This window comes from Narcine bancroftii, chromosome 12 (assembly GCF_036971445.1).
Source record: "Narcine bancroftii isolate sNarBan1 chromosome 12, sNarBan1.hap1, whole genome shotgun sequence".
NCBI classification, from domain to species: Eukaryota; Metazoa; Chordata; class Chondrichthyes; order Torpediniformes; family Narcinidae; genus Narcine; species Narcine bancroftii.
The window spans coordinates 81,221,074-81,234,565 of record NC_091480.1 but is presented as its reverse complement, the minus strand read 5'-3'; the positions used below and the strand labels follow the sequence as shown (position 1 = coordinate 81,234,565).

The window sequence follows — 13,492 nt, the reverse complement described above, 5'->3', positions numbered from 1 at the left end:
TGATAGTCATGGTATAGCCACTCACTTTACTCATGCATCCATCCATATTCCAAGCACAGTTCTCGTGATCAGGCTGCGCTGGAAGGTGAAGCTGTGCAGGTGCTAAATTCCCCATTCCATATTTCCCCAGATGGCAAAGACTGACCACTATTTCTGGCTTTATTCCAGTTACATACTTAACACACCATTATAAGATAGTAATGCACCTTTCCTAATCAAGAATGATCCACCTTAATCAGCTAAAATAATGACAAGAATTGTATAACATACGATATTTTTAAACAATTCATAACAAAAATAAAGACTTACTGTGGTGGGAGCAGGGGCAGGAGGTGGTGCATACGAAGGTCTTTCTGAAATACAATAAAATTCTAATTTTAGATTTTGTGTAAGCAGATCTAGGTCATTGTCCGGCTTCTGCTCATCGGAAGATAGCTTTTTACCACCCTGATGGCTAGGAGAGCAATTCTCCTTAAATGGAAGGACCCCACTCCGCCATTATAGTTCAATAGGTTTGCCTGTTTGAACTGAGAGAAAATTAGAAGTGCTACATTTGATCCTTCTGTTAAATTTGATGAAACTTGGTGCCCATTCATGCAATATTTTTGTATATAACTTTTATTTTCTTTGATTTATTGTCCCTTCCTGATTCCATTAAGTTTCCCTTTTGGATTTGGACCAGGTTTCTTACGTTTGATGAATGCAGATCCCGTTTTCCAGATTTTTTGTTTTGTTTTTTCTTCTTAATTAGATTAGTATAAGGGGTTTTACTATAATGTGAATTTTTTCTTTGCTTTTTTTTCCTGATTGAGTATGGGGAATGAAGATACTATTATTATGTACTGACTGTTGTATATTGTAATCTTTTTGATTATGTATCCTTATTCTCTCTGTTCATTGTTTATTGCATATTACAATCAATAAAATGATTGAAAAAGGTTTTGTGTAAATATCACACCAGTACCCAAACTTTCACCTCCAATACAATAGCAATTCCAACCATTATGTCCTGTGCAATAACTAACTTAAGATCTCTCATCCCTACACTGCATCTCCGCAAAATTGATTTTTTAAAAATACATGCCAGCCCACTCAGTAGGGGACATTTCAGTTAAAAGTATCCTGATCTCCATCATAATTTCAAGGCAAATCAACAAAGCAGCTGGAAATCCATCATTTCGGTGTCTGCCAATATTCCCAAGATGTGGAGAACTGCAGAATTACTAATCCCCAAGAAAGAAAAGTAGCAGCTGAATCTACTCCCATCAAATTTCCAGCAACAAAGTGCCAATCAAAAGTAGAAGTTACCAAGAACTTAGGCAGTTCTGAAACCACTGATTCTTTTAAGAAGGGAATGATTAGAAAGGCCTTTCTGTCCTTGTGTTTGGCTCTTAACTACTCTAAAATGACAAGCAAGCCATTCCATTTAGGGATCAATAAGGGTTGATAATAAATTGATAACAAATGTTGTTCTTTCCAGCATCATTCACATCCCATCAAAGAAAAAAAATGTGTCACTTCGACCCCAATGCATTCACTTCAAAGTTACATTGAGTACAGGTTTGTTTACCTGAACAATTCATTTAGGCCACTAGGCTAGAATTAAAAAAAACCTTGCAAATTGAAGTCATTCCAGCAAGAAAATCTAGGCTTAAAGTCTGTTGTGTAATAGATGCCCAAATTAATATGTTACTATTAAACCTAAGAATTAATTTGGAAATTGATTCTACCAAGAAGCATTCCCTCATTTCAATGGTTGGAGCTCCATTACCCTTTTCTGCTTCTAAATTAAGTGATAATTTTGTTGTTAAACAAATGTTGAGGATTTGGTTTCAGTTTAGAAAACATCTTGGATGCCACAGATTGTTATTAATTAGTCCCCTTTTAGCTAATTTTTTTTCCTACCTTCTATACAAGATTTTGGTTTTTGTCAATGGTCAGAGTTTGGTATCAAAACTTTACAAAATTTTGCCTCTTGTGAATAATTATCTAAATTTAAAATAACTAAACATAATTTTGTTTAGATATTTACAGATTTGGAGCTTTTAAAATTCCTTGGTATTAAAACTCCCTTAAGATTTGAAATTAAATTTGGAATTAAGAGGGGGGAAGGTGGGCAACAGGAAGGTTGCCATATAATCCCTGTAATTTTCTAATTTGATTGTATTGACTCTGTTTAAATATGGATGAAAACTTTAAATAAAATATTCCAAAAAAATTGGAATTAAAGATGATGGAGATGATTTATAATCTTAAATCAAACACCAAAAAGTTGATATCAGTTCTCTGTGAACTAGTATTGATGATTCCCTGGACAAGACTAAGAAACGATGGGAACAAGAATTTTCTAATGCTACATAGGATTCTATTTTGAAATTGGTTAATTCATCTTCTTCATGTGCCCAACATTCATTTTTACAATTTAAAGTAGTACATCGAGCTTACTTTTCCAAAGTTCAATTGGTAAAATTTTATTCTACTTTCCTGACAAACTGTGATGGATGTAAGACTGAAGAAGGTACATTATTTCATATGTTTTGGTCATGTTCCTCGCTTTCCAGTTATTTGGAAAGCATCTTCCGTACTTTCTTTTTAGTTCTTAATGTTATTTTGGCCTTTTCTTGTCCTATTTGGAGTAAGTCAGTCAACTCATTTAAATTTGTCTGGGCTACAATCCCATGTAGTTGCCTTTGCTCTTCTTAGTGTAAGAAGACCTATACTTATGCTGGACTCTGGAAAAAATTAGATGCTCTATTAATGTAATGAACTTTAACTTTTTTAATTTATGGGGCTCTTTCCTTGATTATTTTCAGAATTTATAAGCTTATTGGATCCAATTTTATGGTTTGATTTTCCTTTCTTTCATACATTAATGGAATATTTATGTTTAATCATAACTTCACAAAGGAGGGGTAAGATCATTAGAATAGCCTTTGTTTTATATATTTTGTTTTATTCCTCTCTTTAATAAGTTGCTATTTGTTAATGTACATTTTACTTTGTTGGATATATATTATTACCTCTGTATGAACATTTATATACATAAAACTCAATAAAATATTGGAAAGAGAGAATAAGATACAAAAGGCCTAGAAGTCACCTGTTCCCATCTATTTTTCTTCCTGTTGTAATATAGGCTGACATACAATCACTGTAAGACTGGCATAACTTTATCCCAGAGTAAAAAACACAATGCTGGAGAAGCTCAGCAGGTCAAGCAGTGCACTTTACGTAGCAAAGATAAAGATACATCACCAACTTTTCAGGCTTGAGCCCTTCATCAAGGTATGGAAAAATGTCAGCAAAAAGGTATGCGTCTGCCACCAGAAACTTAGATGCAACTTTGCTCAGAGGAAACTTCACAAATAATACATTACACAAAGTGAACCAAATGATGTTGATTGAAGAATAAATACTGTACAGAAAGGATTGAGGGAAGATTTGATAAGGTATACAAAATTACGAGGGGTATAGAGAAAGTAAATGCAAGTAGGCTTTTTTCCACTGAGGTTGGGGGAGATAGAAACCAGAGATCATGGGTTAAGGGTGAAAGGCGAGATGTTTAGGGGAACACAAGGGGGTATTTCTTCAATCAGAGAATGGTGGGAGTGTGGAACAAGCTGCCAGTTGAAGTGGTAAATATGGGCTCAATTTTAAGAAAAATTTGGACAGGTACATGGGTGGGAGGAGCATGGAGGGATATGGTCTGGGCGCAGGTCAGTGGGAGTAGGCCAAACAATAATCTGCATAAACGAGAAGGGCCTGTTTTATATGCTATAATGTTCTGTTTGTAAAACTTGCTCACAGATGAAGGATGGCACTTCAGATAATGGAATCTCTGACGTTAATAAAAATAACACACAGAAATTGTCCCCTTGTTACACTAATCCTGGACTGCTCCAACAACACAAAAGACTTACAGTGCAATTGCTTCTTGCACTATGCTTGGTAACTGTGAATATTATCTATTTTTTTGAATTTATTTCTTAATTTAATGCACATGACTATATTTTATTTTATGAAATATCTGTTCGGCTGCAGCAAGAATTTCAGTGTATGTGCGTTTTGTACAATGTGTCTAATTAGAAATGTTTATATAGAAATATCATTCTTTCACACCACAACCGTGTATTTAGATATTTGAGAGTGAAATGATGGGACTAAATGAAAGAACTAGACAAGATACCCAGTAACAAACAACCAATTATACACTGATAAATCCAACAGGTATGCATCATGGTTGGAAACACAGAGCACGTTGGTGCATAATATGGTTTGTGTTCTTGAGTGAACAACAATCCATAACATTAATCGCACGATCGATGTCTTCGAACATCAGAGCGCAATTCTGACACCAAGCTGCAAAAGAGATTAGGCCTAGTCATAGAGTGATAGAGCATGGAAACAGGCCCTTCGATCTAACTTGACCACACCAACCAAAGTGTCCCATCCACACTAGTCCCACATGCCTGCATTTCGCCCACTTTTCTCTAAACCTAACCTCTCCATGCAATCATCCAAATTTAAAAATTGTAATCGTACCTGCCTAAACTACCTCCTCCAGCAGTCCATTCCATATGCTCACAACCCTCTGGATAAAAAAAAGGTACCACTCAGGTTCCCACTAAACCTCTCCCCCCCTCAGTTTGAACCTACGTTCTTTAGTTACTGATTCCACTACTATGGATCATTTCCTCTCAAGATTCGGTACACCTTTATGAGATCTTACCTCATCCTCCTGCTTGCCAAGGAATAAAGTAAAACACAAAACTCTGCAGACAGGTTGAAGTAAAAACACAATGCTGGAGAAACTCAGTCAGTCAAACTGTGTACTTCATATAGCATAGATACATACCCAACGTTTCGGGCTTGAGGCCTTCATCAAATATGAAGAGCATTGGGAGGCACCCAAACAAAATGGTAGAGAGCAAGGTCCCAAAGGCAGGAGGGCATACCATCAAGCTAGGAGAGGAGGGGATGGCTCTGTGAATGCAGAGGGAAAGGGATGGAGATATTGGAGGAAAGAAGACACGGGGAAAGGGAAGGGAGGGAAAACAGAGAGTAGGCTGGCAGAAACCAGAGAAGATGATGTTAGTCCCACCCGACTGGAGAGTGCCCAAATGGAAAATCAAGTGTTGTTCCTCCAATTTACAGGTGGTCTTGGTGAGATAGCACACAAGGCCATGGACAGATGTGAGCATGGGAGTGGGACGTGGAATTGAAGTGGTTGGCCACTTCAAGATCCCTGTCATTGCTGTGGACAGCGTGAAGGTGCTTACTGATCTCCAAGTTCCTCTAACGTAGAAAAGGTAACAAAGAAAGCACCAGATGCAGTAGATTACTCCCGTGGACACACAAGTGAAAGTAAGTGAAGTGTTGCTTGACTTGAAAGCATTATTTGGGGCCCCAGGCGAAGGTGTGGGTGCAAGTGTGTCACTTCCTGCAACCACAGGGGAAGGTGGGGGATGGGGTTTGGGGGGAGGAATTGGTGAAGGGAGATGAATAGACAAAGGGAGCGGTCCTTATGGAAGGCAAAGAGGAGAGGAAATGGGAAGATGTGTCTAGTGGTGGGATCCTGTTATAGGTGGTGGAAATAACAGAGGATAATGCATTGGATACGGAGGCTGGTGGCGTGATAGGTGAGACAAGGAGAATCTTGTGTTTATGTCTGGGGGCAGAGGGGGCCACAGTAGATGAGTGGGAAATGGAGAAGATGCTGATGGTGGTGGAGGGGAAGCCACATTTGTGGAAGGAGAGCATTTCAGATGATCTGGACTGGAAGACCTCATCTTGGGAGCAGATGCGGCAGAGACAGAGAAATTGCGAGAAGGGAACAGAATCCTTGCACGGGGTTGGAAGTTGAGGTAGTTGTGGGAATTGGTGGGTTTGTAAAATATGTCTGTGGAAGCTTGTCTACCGAGACGGAGTAGAGATCAAGAAAGGGGAGACCGTTGCCAGAGATGGACCAGGTGAATTTGAGATCAGGGTGGAAGTTGGCAGTGAAGTGAATGAGCTCACTGCAGGTGTATGAGGCAGCCCCGATGTAATTGTCAATATACCAGAGTAACAGTTCAGGGGCCATGCCCGTGTAGGCTTGCAGCATGGATTGCTCCACAAAACAGGCAGGACTGGGACCCAAGCTGCCACCTATGGTTACTCCTTTGATTTGAAGAAAGTGGGATGAGTCAAAGGAGAAGTTATTAAGAGTGAGAACAAGTTCTGCCAGGTCGTGGAGAGTGACAGGTTATGCCTCTTGTCAAGAAAGAAATGAAGGGCTTTGAGACCTTCTGAATGAGGGATGAAGGTGTAAAGGAATTGGGCATCCATGGTGAAAATGAGGCAGACACGTTCAGGGAATTGGAAGTCATTGAAGAAATGGAGGGTACGTGAGGTATCGTGGATGTTGGTAGAAAAGGATTGGACTTGGGGAGAAAAGATGGAGTTGAGTTAAGACAATACAAGAGTAGTGGGGCAAGAGCAAGCAGAAACATTGGGTCTACCCACATAATTGGGTTTATGCATCTTGGGAAAGAAGTAGAACTGGACAGTGTGGGATTGGGAAACAACTAGATTAAAGGCTGTGGGAAGGTGGTGACCAGAGGTGAGGAGGATGGAGATGGGAGTTGGAGAAGGTGTCTTGATATGCTGCGGTGGGGTCCTGTGGAAGGGGTAAGTAGAAGGAGGTGTCTGAGAGCTGGCATCTGGTCCCAGCAAGGTAGAGGTCAGCATGCCAGCACCACCCTTGGGTTTGATAGCGAGGTTGGGATTGTGGCAGAGAGAATGGAGGGCAGAGCATTCAGGGGGAGGTGAGATTGTAATAAGAGAGTGTAAGAGAGGGGAGTGAAGTTGAGACATTTATAACACAGAACACTACAGCACAACAGGCCCTTCAGCCCTCAATGTTGTGCTGACCTATATATTCCTTAAAAAAAGTACTGAACCCTCCCGTAACCTTCTATTTTTCTTCCATCCAGATGGATGGAAGAGTCTCTTACATACCCCGAATGTTTCAGCCTCCACCACCATCCCCGGCAAGGCATTCCAGGCACCCAGAACTCTGTTTTTAAAAAAAACCTGCCTTTGATGTTTCCCCTAAACTTCCCTCCCTTCACTTTGTACACATATCCTCTGGTATTTGCTATTCCTGCCCTGGGAAATGGACACTGGCTGTCCACACTATCTATGCCTCTCATAATCTTGTAGACCTCTATTAAGTCTCCTCTTATCCTTCTTTGCTCCTAATAGAAAAGCCCCAGCTCTGCTAACCTTGCCTCATTTTATTTTCCAATCCAGGTAACATCTGGTAAGTCACTTCTGCACCCTCTCCATACCTTCCACATCCTTCCTATAATGAGGTGACCAGAACTGAACTCAATACTCTAAGTGTGGTCTCACCAAAGATTTGTAGAGTTGCAACATGACCTCTCTGTTCTTGAACTCAATTCCCCCTATTAATATAGCCCAGCATTCCATAGGCCTTCTTAACTATTCTATCAACCTGTACGGCGACCCTGAGAATGTATAGATTTGGACTCCAAGGTCCCTCTGTTCATCCACACACTTAAGTAACTGACCATTAACACTGTACTCAGCCTTCTGGTTTATCCTTACAAAATGTATCACCTCACACTTATCTGGATTGAACTCCATTTTCCACTTCCCTGCCCAACTCTGCATCCTGTCTATATTCTTCGACAACCTTCAGCTCTATCCACAACTCCTCCAACCTTCACATCAACCACAAACTTACTGACTCATCCTTCCGCCTCTTCATCCAGATCATTTATAAAAATCACAAAGAGCAGGGGTCCCAGAACAGATCTTTGGGGTACTTTCTGCTTTGTACCTGCAAGCCAATTTTTTTTATCTACACAGCTACGGTTGATGTCTCAGGAGCAAATGGAAATAAAAAGATCCAGAGTGGGCAGCTGGTTAAAAAGAGGTGTCCAAGAGGAGGAAGAAGGCTTAAAGCAGGAGAAGGAATCTTGGGTGGGGTGTAGAGAGTCATAGTCATGGAAGTAGGTCTGGAGATAGAGATGACTGAAGCAGAGTTCAGCATTATGGTATGCGCGGAACTCATTAAGGTGTGGGCAGAGGGGGATGAAGGTAAGGGTTCTACTGAGGACCAAGCACTCCATCTCAGAGAGGGGATGATAAAGACCAAGCAGAGGGTCAGTAGAAGTCAGTGTAATGGAGGGTGCTGGGGGGAGGTTGGGGGAGGGGGGGTTTAGGGAAGTCAGAGGGTGGAGAAGGAAGGTAGGGGGAAGTCAGAGAGGGGTGAGCAGTTGAGGGAGGTCAGAGGGTGGAGTGTTGGGGTAATCAGGGAGGTGGGGATACTGGAGGTCAGAGGTGTTAGAGAAGGGAGGGGAGGTCAATGAAAAGTAGGGGGAGATGAGAGTCTGAACGTTCAGAGTGGGGAAGAGGGGGGGTCAGAGGGGAGGTCAGAGGGGAAGATGGGGGTAGAGTAGGGAGAAGTGTATGGGGAATAGGAAAGAGTAAGAGGTCATAGTGGGGGGGGGGGAACGGATGAGTCTGTGGGATCCAGCAGCAGTGTCAGGATTGCGTTAAATATCTGCGCCATCAGGAGCCACGTAGTGACAGTTGGCATAGGAAGCTGTGTCCCAAGGGTGGACAGGGCACAGGCGAAGGTTTGCGGCCGAGGCGTCAGGAGCTCTGGTAGGCAGGCAGTTGGGACCAGGTGAGAGCTAGCGGTCGAGGTGAGCTCTAGAGGTTTGGCAACTGGGGGCTAGGTGGGAGTCAGCAGCTGAGACATTGGGAGCTCCGGGAGACAGGCAGCTGGGAATTGGTGGTTGAGGCGTCAAGATCTCCAATAGGCAAGCGGCACAGGCAAGCAACAGTAGAGGCATAGCAAGCTCCAGAGGGCAGGCAGCCAGGGGCTAGGCAGGAGTCAGCAGAAGAGGTATCAGGAGCTCCAGTGGGCAGGCAGTCGGGCACCAGCTAGAGTTGGCAGCAGAGGCATAGGGAGTACCAGAGAGCAGGCAGCCAGGGCCAAGATGGGAGCCCATGTTGAAGGTCACAGAAGCCATAGTCTCTAGGGATGCGAGTTTGAGATCCTCGATGAACACCAGGTGGGTGTGGAGCCAGTGGCTGAACGTGTAGGTCCAGCGGCAGATGAAGTACATGAGGGGTCCGCTGCAATCCAAGACCAATGAGGTCTGGAGCTGTGGCAGTGAGAGAGTTGTTGCTGATATATCCTCACTGAGGTAAGGGCGGCACGTAGGAGTCATCAAGAGAAGTGGAGAGAGCAGCAGTCAGTCAGGTTCCGGAGATCCTTGTGGGGGACAAACTGGGAGGCCTGGAACTGGAGCTGGAAAGCACAAGGCACAACATGGTGCGAAGGCAAGTAGCAAGGAAGGTAACGTGGCTGTGGAAGCAAGTCTGGATGAGCACATGGTCACAGAGCTTGAGAGCAGCAGGCAGTGCAGAGCAGGATCCTTGAGAGAGAATCCCACAGAACTCCCATCAGAGACCAAAGGAGGATTTCTTCAGGACAAGCAAAGAGATTTTGCAGTAGGCAGAACTAAAACATGAAAGTCTGCTCAATTTCTCCCTGTAGGCCCAGCCCAAGTCCTGACAACATCCTTGTAAATCTTCTCTGTAATCTCTCTTGCTTGACATCTTTTTTGTAGCACAGTGACCAAAACTGAACACAATTCTCCAAATGGGGCTTCACCAATGTCTTATGAGCTGCAACATGATCTCCCAACTTCTTTAATGAATATCGTGACTGAAGGCCAATGTCTCAAAAGTCTTTGAGACCACCCTATCTATCTACCGGTGACATCACTTTCAAGGTACTATGTCCCTCTACTCTACCACACTCCCCAGATCACTACCATTCACTGTGTAGGTCCTGACCATGTTAAAATTCCTGAATTACAGCACCTCACATTTCTCTGTATTAAATTTCATTAATCATCTCTCTGACGAACCAATCAAGATACTGCTGCAATTTTGGCAACTGTTTTCACAATCTACAATATCAGTCACTTTCAAGTTATCTGCAAACTTGCTAATCATGCCATACAAGTTTTCAACTAAATCACTCATCTATATGACAAACAGCAAGGGGCTCAGACTGAACCTTGTGGCACATCACTAGTCACAGGCCTCCGGAGTGAAAAAGAACTTTCCTCTGTTTTCTACCATGAACCCAATTTTCTATCCATTCTGCTATCTCTCCTTGGATCAGATGCAATCTAACATCCCAGAGCAGTCTACTATTCAGAACTTCATCAAATGCCTTGCTGAAATCCACATATACACCTCTGTCCTGGTCAATCTTTTTGGTCAAGTTCAGGTTGTTCCTCAGCAGATGCAATCACACTGGCTCTCCTCTCAGACGTCAATCACCCGTACAACAGAAATGCATACATCAGGCTCAGCTCAGCTTTCAACACCATTAGCTCTGGTCAGCAAGCTTTAAAACCTAGGCCTCTGCATCTGGATCCTTGACTTCACCATCAGAAGACTACAATCAGTGTAGATCAGTAACAGCATCTCCTCAATGGCAATCAACACACGCACACTTCAAAGATGTATGCTTAGCCCACTGATGTACTCTTCTCTCTATATCCATGACTGAATGGCCAGGCACAATTTAAATGCTATCTACATATTTGCCAATGACGCCACGGTTGTTGGCAGAATCATACAGCAATAAGGAAATGTACATGAGTGAGATAGATCAACTAGTTGAGTGGTGTCACACCAACAACCTTACACTCAATGTTATCAAAACTAAGGAATTGATTGTGGACTTCAGGAGGGGGAAACCAGAACACAAACCAGTCCTCATCGAGGGGTCAGCAGTAGAGAAGGGAAAGAACATCAAATTCATGAGTGTCATCATCTCTGATCTATCCTGGGGCCATCATATTGATGCAATCATCAAGAAGGTCGCCAACAGCTATATTTCATTAGGAGTTTGAGGAGATTTGGTATGTCACCAAAGACTTTGAAATTTCTACAGGTGTATCATGGAGACCATTCTGACTCATTGCATCACTACCCAGTATGGAAGTACCAATGCACAGGATAGGAAAAGGCTACAGAAGGTTGTAAACTCTACCAGTGCCATCATGGTCATTAGTCTCCACTTCATTTAAGACATGTACAAGAGAGAGGCAGTGTCTCAAAAAACCAGCCTCTATCATAAAGGACCCTCACCATCCAGGCCACATCCTTTTATCATCAGGAAGTAGCTACAGAAGCCTGAAGACACACATCCAATATTACAAAAATAATCCTCCCATCAGATTTCTGAACAGACAATGAATCTGAACACAAACTCACTATTTTTTTTCTTTTTTGCACTAATTATTTTTTAAAGTTTTGTATTTACAGAACTAACTTATAGCAACTTTAACTAACGCACAATACTGCTACCACAAAACAACAAATTTCATGACACATGTTCATGACAACAAACCTGATTCTAATATTATCTGACTCTACATATACAACCAGATGAACCAGTGAACACACAATGCATTACTCACATTGTGAGACCATTATACATAAAAATATAATACAAAATAACTATGTATAAATCATTTACAGTTTTATTTATGAGACCCAAGGTTATATGATAATGTTCATCAATCCCACAGCCTGTGGAAAGATATTTCCCAGCCTGGCAGTCCTCATTTTGATGCTCATGTACTGCCATCCTGATGGTATTAAGTCAAAGATACTGTGTGAAGGATGGTAAAAGTTACCTTAAGTTTCAAAATACTATTTTAATATTTAAAAATAATCAGGACTTCATTCAGAATTTCATTCATGAATCATCAGTTGCCAATCCAGAGAATGGGTAAAGGAACCAGGCCAGGGAATAGAATAGAAAAAAAGTTCAAAATCTTGGCTAGCAACTTTTGAGAAATTTACCAGCAAAAACAAATAAATAAAGCAACTCTCCTGATGATAAGCAGCCAATAATGAACAAGAATTTTAAAAATCATATATTTGTCTTACTTGACATGATGAGACCAACGTTCTCTCACGCGCAATCTGAAATAGATGCAGAAAATATCAGCAAAACTAAATCCTTTGGAAACAGCATGAGTTCAGATTATAGTTTGTTTCCAACCAAGATTAATTTAAAGATGAAGGACTACTGTTTTATGCACATGCTTTTGCGATCAGCATTTGGAAATGAAGCCATTTCTTCCCTAGATCTTATGTGATTTTCCTGAGCTCACTGGCAACAACCAAAGCTTGTACCCCAAAGACCAGAGTTCCTGAACTACACAGTTGTGATGAAGGTCCAAAGGTGGATCCCACACCTGGGCCCAGGTCTGGGGTGGGTATCAAAGCATGAGGAGACTGCCATCACCCTAGGGACATAGTTGGATCCCAATGTCTGGGAAGGCTACCTCACAGCAGAGGCTGGGGTGCATCCCACAGCCTGTGGATGCTGCCCTCACCCTAAGGACTGGGGTGGATCCCACAGCCCGGAGAGGCTGCCCTCACCCTAGGGACTGGGGTGGATCCCACAGCCCAGAGAGGCTGCCCTCACCCTAGGGACTGGGGTGGATCCCACAGGCTGTAGAGGTTGCCCTCACCCTAGGGACTGGGATGGATCCCACAGCCCAGAGAGGCTGCCCTCACCCAAGGGACAGAGGTGGATCCCACAGCCCAGAGAGGCTGCCCTCACCCAAGGGACAGAGGTGGATCCCACAGCCCAGAGAGGCTGCCCTCACCCTAGGGACTGGGATGGATCCCACAACCCGGAGAGGCTGCCCTCACCCAAGGGACAGAGGTGGATCCCACAGCCCAGAGAGGCTGCCCTCACCCTAGGGACTGGGATGGATCCCACAACCCGGAGAGGCTGCCCTCACCCTAGGGACTGGGGTGGATCCCACAGCGGACCCCTGATTAGACACTGACCCAGGAGAGGATGTGACCCCTGGCCTTGAGCCGGGGGTGGGTCAGCAGTCTGAAGCGCGCTCCCCCCTCTCTCGCCCTCTACTCCCCCCCACCATCCGCATCCCCCCATACGCGCGCTCTTGGCGGACGGCAGCACGAGGCAGGGCGCAGACTTACACGGCGGGATCGGTGCCTATTGTCCGCCAGCGGGGCGGGGAGACGAGCACTGCCGCAACATTCCACACCACACACCGTTCATACCCCGCTGGCGGTAAAAATCACCGCACCAGCCGCACACCCCCCGAGGCCTATGTAGCTCCGTCCGCCACCAACCGCCATCCCCGGCGCCCCGCCTGGAATTTATAAAATTAACAAATACCTTTGGTCGAATCTGCGGCTTGTGTGAAAGAGTGGCTCCGAAGCGAATCAGCTTTGTGATTAGGAACCTGACATTCGACACGAACAATGATTAAATGTGTCTTTTGCAAAATAACTATAAAGCAATAATGCGGTCATGAGAAATGTTGTGAAAATGACGATTCTGGTGTGTTAAGTGTTTGTAGATTTTATTTTTGCATCAGCTCCTGTGGAGAATCTGTTG

General features: G+C 43.4%; 1 protein-coding gene across 5 annotated transcripts in view; it reads right to left on the bottom strand.

Moving 5' to 3' along the window:
* smarce1 (SWI/SNF related BAF chromatin remodeling complex subunit E1) overlaps nucleotides 1-13,485 on the bottom strand; it is an 85,511-nt gene extending 72,026 nt beyond the window's left edge. Inside the window, exons 1-3 of one of the 5 annotated variants that reach the window (XM_069907163.1) lie at nucleotides 13,271-13,485; nucleotides 11,998-12,033; nucleotides 310-353 (exon numbers count right to left, since the gene is read on the bottom strand). In XM_069907163.1, the coding sequence (XP_069763264.1) occupies nucleotides 310-353; nucleotides 11,998-12,004 (51 nt within the window). In that variant the 5' untranslated portion in view covers nucleotides 12,005-12,033; nucleotides 13,271-13,485. Of the gene's footprint in view, nucleotides 1-309; nucleotides 354-11,997; nucleotides 12,034-12,912; nucleotides 12,956-13,068; nucleotides 13,229-13,270 lie in introns of those variants that run through there. The other 4 variants (XM_069907166.1, XM_069907165.1, XM_069907162.1 and 1 more) reach the window with 4 other exon arrangements.
* Between the last annotated feature and the right edge of the window lie 7 nt (nucleotides 13,486-13,492).